This window comes from Corvus cornix, chromosome 1A (genome assembly GCF_000738735.6).
Source record: "Corvus cornix cornix isolate S_Up_H32 chromosome 1A, ASM73873v5, whole genome shotgun sequence".
Taxonomy (NCBI): domain Eukaryota; kingdom Metazoa; phylum Chordata; class Aves; order Passeriformes; family Corvidae; genus Corvus; species Corvus cornix.
Window position 1 is genome coordinate 59,491,944 of NC_047057.1, and position 9,843 is coordinate 59,501,786.

The window sequence follows — 9,843 nt, forward strand, 5'->3', positions numbered from 1 at the left end:
CGGCCGCAGCGGCACATTCGGCGCTGCTCCCATGACGAGCGTGCCGAGCGGCGCCGGCGGCGGCGGGGATGGCGCGGCCGGCCAGGAGGTGCGTGTGCCGGGGCTGAGGGACTAGGGGTTCCCTCGATCCCCTCGGGGCCTCTGGGGGGTTCCAAGGTGGCCCCTTTCCCTTCCAGCGGAGCGGTCGTGATCAGTGGCACAGGGCCGCGTTGGAGGCCTGGCATTAGTGGTGTCCCTTAGGGTTCTGTCGTAGAATGGTTTGGGTTGGAAGGGACCTTAAAAACCTTTCAGTCCCAACCCCCTGCCATGGGCAGGGACACCTTCCACTATCCCAGCTTGCTCAGAGCCCCGTCCATTCTGGCCTTAGACAGTGCCAGGGATGGGGCAGCCACAGCTTCTCTGGGCAACCTGTGCCAGGGCCTCCCCACCCTCCCAGGGAACCATTTCTGCCTCATATCGAATCTAAACCTGCTCTCTGTCAGTGTGAAGCCATTGCCCCTTGTCCTGTCACTCCAGGCCCTTGTCAAGAGTCTCTCTGTATCTTTCCTGTGGGCTCCCTTCAGGCACTGCAAGGCCACAGTGAGGTCACCCCAAAGCCTTCCCTTCTCCAGGCTGAACAATCCCAGTTCCCTCAGCCTTTCCTCACAGCAGAGCTGCTCCATCCCTCTGCTCCCCTTGGTGTCCCTGCTCTGGACTGGCTCCAGCAGCTCCCTGTCCTTCCTGTGCTGGGATCCCAGGGCTGGATGCAGCCCTGTGGGTGGGGTGATACTCAGCCCAGTGTTGTTTAAATTGCTCATCCCTGATTTGGATGAAGGGGTCAATGTCTCCTTAGCAGTTCACTGATGACACAGAGCAGGGAGGAGTGGCCGATACCCCGGAGTGCTGTGCAGCCCTTCGGAGGAACCTGGACAGGTTGCAGAGATGGGCAGAGAAGAATTGTCTAAAATTCAACAAAGGCAAGTCCTGCACCTGGGGAGGAATAACCCCAGGCACCCAGGGGAACCCCAGGAACCAGGAACCCCAGTCTGGAGGTGACCTGCTGGCCAGCAGCTCTGCTGAGAAGGCCCTGGAGGTCCTGGTGGACAACAGGCTGTGAGCCAGCAGTGACCTGAGGGACAAGAAGGCCAGGGCTGTCCTGGGGTGCACTGGGAAGAGCAGTGCCAGCAGGTCAGGGAGTGATCCTGCCCCTCTGCCCGGCCCTGGGAGGCACATGTGGAGTGCTGTGTCCTGTCCTGGCATCCTCAGGACAGGAGGGACAGGGAGCCCCTGGAGTGGGACCAGTGAAGGCTGGGGAGATGATTTAGTGCCTGAAACATCCCTGACAGGGAAAGGCTGAGGGAGCTGGGGCTGTTCAGCCTGGAGAGGAGCCCCAGCTGAGAGGGGCCCTCAGCCCTGGGTGTCCCTGTGTGCAGGGAGGGCTCCGAGCAGGACCCAGGCTCTGCTCTGGGGGGCCCAGCCATGGCACCAGAGGAACGGGCAGGGACTGATCCCAGGAAGTTCCCCCTGGACAGGAGGCAGAACTTCTGTCCTGTGCAGTGGCCGAGCACTGAATAGATTATCCAGAGAGGGTGTGGAGTCTTTTAAAAAAAACCTACAGGCTACTCCTAATAACTCGTTGTGTACAGTTGCACTGGTTATAGATTTATCTCTGCTCTGTGTGACCAGGGACAGGACCCAGGGAACGGCTGGAGCTGTGCCAGAGAAGGGTTAGGGTGGATATCAGGAAAAGGTTCTTGCCCCCAGAGGGTGGTTGGGCACTGGAACAGGGAATGGTCACAGCCCCAAGGCTGCCAGAGCTCCAGGAGTGTTTGGACAACAGTCTCAGGGATGCACAGAGTGGGATTGTTAGGGTGTCTGTGCAGGGCCAGGATTTGGAGTGGATGATCCTTGTGGGTCCCTTCCAGCTCAGGATAACCCATGATTCCATGATTCTGTCCACTTTACATGTATTGCTTTTTTTCGTTGTAAAAAAAGATTTACCCAAAAATCAAGTGTTACCAAATCAAGATGCTCAGTCAGAAAGGATTAAGAGTGTATATTTTATATTTTTTTTGCCACAGGAACAAGAAAGTTGTTGATTATTCTCAGTTTGGGGATTTGGAAGATGATGGTAAGTGGGACGTTCTCATACAGCAAGAATTTGAAATCATTGCCTCTTACATAAAAGCACATGTAAAGGAGGTGTGTTGAATTTTCATTTTAAATACATTTAAAGATAGTGCAGTTGTAGTTGTTGTGTTCTTTTAAAATAGGATTAATTTCCAAAAAAGGTTATCTTGTTGTATTTTCAGTGTGCAATGGAACTTAAGTATGAAATCTAAGAATATAGGAAAACTCATGAGAGCTTTTTGCTGTTTTCCAACAGATGAAGACTTTGCACCTTCAAGCAAAAAATCCAGAACACAGCTCAAGGAATCAAAGAAGGAGAAAAAAGAGAAGCAAAAAAAGCCCAAAGAAGTGACTGCATCACAGACCCAGCCACTTAGTAAAAGGTAAGAAATGTTGTGGTCAACTCCGTGTAAAACTGGATTTCAGTGAGAGTATTTGGGTTCAGTTTCTTTTCCCTTAGAGTTTTAAGCAGCTGAGAACAAACAAATAATTCATGACTGTAATAAATATTTTGAGCCTTACTGATGCACTTGCAAATAACTCTAAAAATTCTGAGTTTCTTATGGAGTTTCTTAGGGACTCCTAAACTGAGAAATATAAAGTTAAGTTTTGATTCCTTCCAAAAGAACATATATAAAGGAAGATACAAAGTCAATGTCAAGGATAAAGAGAAATCTAATTTTTATTAGTAGAGTTGTGTTTAAATATTACATTTTGGTGTGGCATTTCAAGCAAATGCAATCACTTTTCTTCCTGTAGTAATGCCAATTGATTGCTCATAGATACAGATATAGATATAGGTACAGATATATACACATACACAATGTTTTGCAATCATAATACTTTAGAATGCTTTAAAAATTAGTGTGTGCTTTGTCTAAATAATTTCAAAATGTAATATTTGTAACACAATATGCTATAAATATGTCTTGAAATATTAATCTCTTCACAAGTATCTGAATTTTAGAAAGTTCAGTGAGCCAGAAATAGGTCTGTAACACTCCTGTAATTGTTTTATTATTTAACATGTTGGCATTTTTTCCCCAGGTTATCCTTGGATGACAAACTTTATAAAAGAGATTTGGAAGTTGCCTTAGCCTTATCTGTCAAAGAAAAATCTGCAAATCCCCAAGAGGTGCAAAATTCAGAAGAACAAGGTTACTTTACATTTCCATGCAACACTCTTTATTTATATGCAGTGAATTTGAACATGGAAATTTATTTAACAGTGAAATAGATTGAAAATCATATTTTATTTCAAGATGTCATGACAAGAAAGTGAGAGTTTCTAGGTATTGCCAGTTTTTCTTATGTTCTTGGGGTTTTTTTCCTGTGAGAAAAGTAACTCTTCTATAATATCTTCCAAATACATGCTTGGATTAGAGACAGATAAAAACTTTGGCTATTTTAATTTCTTAATATTTTTGCTTTTTAGGATGTGTTTTTTTGTATAGTAATATTTCTTATATAGTAATTTTTTTTCCTGAATCTTAAAACAGGTAAGGATATTGAATCAGAAAATACAGAGAGGAGACCCCCTTTTTCCAACTGCAGTGTAGACAGTGAACGTTTAGGTAAGTTGTTCTCACACTCTTTTCAGAAAGAGCATTTAAGTAGCTTATCTCTTCTTTGTTTCCATTGGTTTCTTTTGTTTCCCTGATGTGGAAAAAAGAGCCTTTATCTTAAATAAAGGTTGAAGGACTTGTCAGTTCTTTTCAAAATTTGGTCCCAGTCTTAAAATGAGCAAACCCATGGATTGGTGGATTTTTGGTCTTCTTTTTGTTAGCTTGATTACAGATAAATGTTGATAAATTTGCCAATGAGAAAATAAAATGAGAATCACATGAAAACAAGTGTCAGTGGTATATTTTGGAATAGTATCACTTCAAATCACCAGAATGAATTCTGGGGACTCAAATACCAAGTTTTTTAAGAGGAGGAGAATAGATTTACTGTGAATTTGAGTTGATTGAACCACTTTCTGTTTCTTAGGTCTCAATCAGATTATGGATGATGATGCACCTGAGGGTGGTGGGAGGCAAAGGACAGCAGCATCCAAAGTTCCAGCACATCACAAGTCATTGGTGGTTGACAGTGATGACAGAGAACATGATCCTGACTCTGAGTCAGAGTCTGTACCCAGTAAGTTGTTCTTCACCAACACTCTCTCCTTAGATGTGCTTTGGATTTGATGCCTTATGTTTAGTTTGGATTTTTAGTGAAATTCATGCTGCTTTGAATGCATTTTCCCTTACTCCGCACTTCACTGAAGCGTTGTCCCCTCATACTCGTGACACCTCGGTTGCACGTTCACGCTAAATTTAAACAATGGAGCTTATTCATCCCCAAACCAGCAAAATTTCACTGCTTCTCTGCATTTCTATGTCAGGAGAAATTTCTTCTGCCCTCCTTTTCCAGGAAAGTTTCATCTCTTTAAAGATCCTCTGTTCATTTTTCCAGTTGTTATCTGGGGTTTGTGTCAAAACAGTGACTCTGGAGTAGTAATCAGGTGTTGGAGCTTTCACCGTTGGCTTAGTTTAAGCTTATTTTAAAAAGCAGGTAGCCTCCCTTCTTTCCTTCCTCTGGTTCTCATCTCTTGGAAGAGCAATGTCTGTCATTCTGTAACAGGCAAGGTGTCTGTGTGAATATTTACTGCTTGAAGATGGGACAGTCTGGTACCATCCTCATCACTTCTGCTGGAGTCGTCTGTTGTCTTAAGTGGTGATTTCTCTGCTAAAGAGCATCTTTCTAAAGTAGTTTTACTTTCCATCCCAGTATCACCTGTAGCTTCTCATTCCTGGATAACAGAACACAACTCTGAGCCAAGGCAGAAGGTGATGTCCAGTCCCTCAGAGGCAGCTGAGAGGCCTCTGCATGCATCAAGTCCTGTCACAGACAAAAAGCCTAAATGGACACCACCAGGTATGGGTGAGGTTGCAGCTATAGACACATACATGAGTTGACTTAAGCTTTTAGCAGTCTCTCCTAAAAGCAAACCAAAAAGTAAACTATTCCAGGAAAATGCCTGCTCTTTATGTACCTTTTATAAAGATTTTCTTTGGACAGATTTAAAACAAAAAAGAAAGAAAGGAAGAAAAACTGTATCTGTGCTTCTTGCTTCTTTTACAGCATTATCCTTAACTCCTTTATCTGCATGTGGCTTATAAAATATTTCCCAAACTGTGGATCAGACCTTAATCAAAAGATCCTTTCATGTCCATTTCCCTCTTATGTAGAGCTTTCTTTATCTCTGGTATGTGCTAAATTATTATCTCTTCTAAACAAAAAATATTAGAAAAATGCTGGAGTATTTTAGCTGCTCTAGTAAAGCAAATGCTTAGAAGCTTTATTTTCTCAAGGTGTTTGACCATGCTGCTGCTGACTCCTGATTCTTTGATTTTTCTTCATATTTACTCTTCTTTTCTGTACATGGTTCTTTCTGTTTGGCTCCTTTCTCTCAAGTCCTCGTTTCCCCATTGGAGTTGTGTTCAGTGTTTCTCTGTGGAGTGCCTGAAAACGCCCAGGACACTGGGAACAGTTGCCCAATGTTGCTGCAGTGTGTGAACCTGTGCCCCATTCCTGCTGCATTGGCTCCCAGAGGGATGAATCCCTGGTGACTGATTTCCATGTGCCTCTGTGGTTTGGACCTTCTTGCACTCTCTTTAGAATGCTGCTTCTGTCCTGCTGGGAAAACTATTAGAAGACAGCAGTCATATGATTTTTTTTCCCCTTTAAACTTCTAATACCTTCTTTTTGTTTTAAAATCATCTCCAGCTCCGTCAGGAAGCAGTAATGCCTCTGTGAAATGTGTTCCTGTTAAGTCACCTACCCACTGCCTTAGACTTGGCCTTTCCAGACTGGCAAGAGTCAAACCTCTCCATCCCAGTGCTACCAGCAGTTAAATGGTCAGTGACAAAGTGCCACATGGAGGAAAAGACTGTGGAAAGGGTTTTGCTGATAAACAGAGGGTAGACAGCATCCTGGCATCATCCATTTTGGAGGACTCTTGTTATGGATGTGTCTGATGTTAGGATGAGTTTTTATTCTGCAAATTGCTAGGAATCCTTAAGTGCTACTAAATAATAACATTATTTAATCAAGGTGACATTTTGGATACCAGCTTTTTGATGTATCATATTCAGAGATGTTGGTTTGTGATAATTTTAATTCTCTAGTACCTAAACACTTGGCATTAAAATGGTCTAGACAGCACTATGGCAGTACTGACGACAGGGAAGTGTTTTTTAGAATGTTGTATTTTTAAATAAAAACTAAAATAAAATACTTCATATAATCTAACTGTATTCTTTGAATGTATTAATTTTGAGTCACTTTAGATGTTGGTTGCAGTCTGGCAGATATTTTTGCCTGTGTATGCTCTTACTGGAAGTCAGCAGCATTAGTCAGGCTCAGACAGTGAGGAATTTTCCTTGGAGCTCCTGGGGCTTCATTGAGGACCATGATACCATGCTGAGGTAGGGGGTTTTGTAAAGCAGTGAAGTGATTGTTACTGATTAATGAAACTGAGCTGTTACTAATCCACAGTGTCAATAATTTCCTATCTAAGCGTATTGATTAGAGTGGATGGCAGCAGATCCATTTCTACCCATATTACTCGTGACTCAGAGAATTGCATTAACAAAGGAATATCATAGAATCATGGAATGGCTGGGGTTGGAGGGCACCTGAAAGATCATATTGTTCCACTCCCCTGCCATGGCCAGGGACACCTGCCACTATCCCAGCTTGCTCAGAGCCCCATCCAGCCTGGCCTTGGACACTGCCAGGGATGGGGCAGCCACAGCTTCTCTGGGCAACCTGTGCCAGGGCCTCCCCACCCTCCCAGGGAGCCATTTCTGCCTCATATCGAATCTAAACCTGCTCTCTGTCAGTGTGAAGCCATTGCCCCTTGTCCTGTCACTGCAGGCCCTTGCCAAGAGTCTCTCTCCATCTTTCCTGTGGGCTCCCTTCAGGCACTGCAAGGCCACAGTGAGGTCACCCCAAAGCCTTCTCTTCTCCAGGCTGAACAATCCCAGTTCCTTCAGCCTTTCCTCCCAGCAGAGCTGCTCCATGCCTCTGCTCCCTTGGTGTCCCTGCTCTGGACTGGCTCCAGCAGCTCCCTGTCCTTCCTGTGCTGGATCCCAGGGCTGGATGCAGCCCTGCAGGGGGGTCTCAGCAGAGTGGGGCAGAGGGGCAGAATCCCCCCTCCCCTGCTGCCCACGCTGGGGCTCAGCCCAGCTCAGGGGGGTTCTGTCCCAGCACACACAGCCAAGGCAGGGCCAGCTCTCACCCACAGCATCCCCAAGTCCTTCTGCCAGGGCTGCTCCCTCTGCTCATCCCCAGCCTGGATTGATCCCAAGGGCTGTCCTGACCCTAGTGCAGCACCAGCACTTGGTCTTGCTAAATCCCATGAGATTCCCATGGGCCACTTCTGGAGCCTGTCCAGGTCCCTCTGGATGACATCCCACCTTTCAGGTGTAATCTGTGCCTTTGCAAAGCCTTCTGTTAATGGTTTCACTGATTCCTTGCAGGTTGGTTGTCTGTTTGCTCTTGATGCATTATCAATCAGGTTATCATAAGGCAAGGATCACTGTTTCAGCTTTCATTATTTCTGAAGAAAACAGAATTTAGTTTTGATTCAGACACTCTTAAATGTGTGATTACTTCCTTCTGTAATTCAAAAGGTCCAAAACCTTCGTTTCCCAGGTCTATATTGGTTATTCTCAGATATTCTGTTAATGTGAAAATCTGTATCTCTAAAGTGGCTAAAAAATAAAGATGTATCTTAATGCTTATACAGAGACATGGGATTTAATAAGAGAAACAGATCTTTTCCCGTTATTTTTCTAATAGAAACAAAAATGCACAAATGCCGTTTCCTGAGATCAGTTGCATCAGGAATTCCATAAACTGCTCTTTAACTTTTGACAGATAGGTTGAGTGTAATTTGCTCTAAGCAGATAAATTTATTCTGTCTTTCAGGTCAGATCACTTTTGTTGTCCCTTCGTTCGTTAACCCAGCAGACTCGAAGTGTATCAGTGCAAACCACAAAGATGAAAACAGGATGTTACCACTTCTGGTGACCCTCTGTGCAAAACCCTACTCTTTGCATTTAAAACACTTTGTCCTGCTGCTTACAAAGAATTTCTGGTCTGTGTCCACTCAGGTGTGACATCATTCTCTTGAGAGGAAGCCAAATAGCTGTGATGAAAAAAAAAAAAAAGAACTTCTTTGAGTTGAGGCTGTTTCTGCTCTGCTGAATCTGTCCTCACACCCCCAATATTTACAACACATGTGTACATTTAAATGAAGACTTTGAGCATGAGTTGTTCCTGTACATTTGGGATATTAAAAGACTGAAATTTATTTTTACTGCATTTTGTATTTTTCCCCATTGTTTGTTTTTTGTCTAAATTGCTTTTGAATGTAATTCTCTCAAAAGTTTAAGATTTTTTTTTTTCTAGCCTCAACTGAATAAGGAAGGACTTAACTGGCCTTGAATGTAAGTGAATCTATATGTTCCTCAGTGTATCAAAGCTCTGTTTAATGCTCAGACATCTCAACTCCTCTCACCAAATTCTTTTTCATACTGACAGCCCTTGGGGACAATTACAATACTGCAATGTACAAAGAAATCATAAGAAATTAGAACTGATTGAAACCCAGATGACACTTATCTGCTTGGTGGTAGACCATCTTGTAGAGCCAAAGATGACAGATTCTGTTTGCCTCCTTGAACAGATGAGAGATTTACTTGGGTGTTACACATTTTTTTACTTCCAGTAAATCTGTGTAAATCTTGCTTTCATTTTATTATCTTTGCAGGATTCATTAACCTGAAGATTCTAAAGAGTTATAATCAGGCAGTTTTTTCAGAAATACCTTGTGAACCCCATCCCAGCATAAAGGTTAGTAGATAGGTGCATATTTTTTAGAATGTTAAAAGCCTGCAACTATGTAGGAAGTCAACATTAGAGGGCATAATAACCTCAAGTTATCATTCCAGTGCAGTAGAGCTATGTGGCTATCACTTGTATTTGCAAAGTGTTTGCGTATCAAAGGGTCAGATGACAAGTGTGAGCAAAATATCAAGAACAGAAAAACAAAAAGAAATTTAATAAGCCTTAACCATCTTAACTTTTGTCAAGTATTATCAACAACACAGCCTCACCCTAATACGTTTTCATAGATCACTGACTTATAATATTAGTAGGTATTTCTTGCATTATTTAATTCAGTTATAAGCTTTAACATGTAGTTCTTTTCCAGATGTTTGCTATAACTTTTCTCGAACGTTAAGTCAGCCCGTTCCTGGGTAAAAGTCATGTTTATGCAATTTGTGAGTGTGGTTCAGCTGCTTCAGAGTCTCTGTCATGGTTTCATAGGAACAGAGTTGCCTGTAAGTCAAAAAATGTAAGAATGGGCAAATAGTACTCAGCCCTGTGAGGCACATCTGAAGTGCTGTGTCCAGTCTTGGCATCCTCAGGACAGGAGGGACAGGGAACTCCTGGAGAGGGACCAGAGGAGGCTGCAGAGATGATTTAGGGCCTGGAGCATCCCTGACAGGGAAAGGCTGAGGGAGCTGGGGCTGTTCAGCCTGGAGAGGAGCCCCAGCTGAGAGGGGCCCTCAGCTCTGGGTGTCCCTGTGTGCAGGGAGGGCTCCGAGCAGGGCCCAGGCTCTGCTCTGGGGGGCCCAGCCATGGCACCAGAGGAACGGGCAGGGACTGATCCCA

General features: G+C 43.8%; 1 protein-coding gene across 3 annotated transcripts; it reads left to right on the top strand.

Moving 5' to 3' along the window:
- Position 1: 1 nt before the first annotated feature.
- Positions 2-8,476, top strand: RAD51AP1 (RAD51 associated protein 1). 3 transcript variants are annotated; one of them, XM_039570148.1, is made up of 9 exons: positions 835-956; positions 2,061-2,110; positions 2,366-2,492; positions 3,157-3,266; positions 3,609-3,683; positions 4,102-4,251; positions 4,885-5,031; positions 5,884-6,014; positions 8,092-8,476. In XM_039570148.1, exons 1-8 carry the CDS (start codon positions 922-924, stop codon positions 6,009-6,011), a joined length of 822 nt encoding a protein of 273 aa, XP_039426082.1. In that variant the 5' UTR covers positions 835-921; the 3' UTR covers positions 6,012-6,014; positions 8,092-8,476. The 3 variants fall into 3 exon arrangements, with proteins under 3 accessions (XP_039426083.1, XP_039426082.1, XP_039426081.1); XM_039570149.1 differs by lacking the exons at positions 835-956; positions 8,092-8,476 and adding an exon at positions 2-88 and having other exon boundaries at positions 5,884-6,408; XM_039570147.1 differs by lacking the exon at positions 8,092-8,476 and having other exon boundaries at positions 849-956; positions 5,884-6,413.
- The last annotated feature ends 1,367 nt before the right edge of the window (positions 8,477-9,843 follow it).

Excerpts from the sequence above, each read along its gene's own strand:
- RAD51AP1 (XM_039570148.1), top strand. The coding sequence starts at position 922 with ATGGGCAGAGAAGAATTGTCTAAAATTCAACAAAG. Across the intron at positions 4,252-4,884 it reads TGAGTCAGAGTCTGTACCCA|TATCACCTGTAGCTTCTCAT; the intron begins GTAAGTTGTTCT and ends TTTCCATCCCAG. Across the intron at positions 5,032-5,883 it reads GCCTAAATGGACACCACCAG|CTCCGTCAGGAAGCAGTAAT; the intron begins GTATGGGTGAGG and ends AATCATCTCCAG.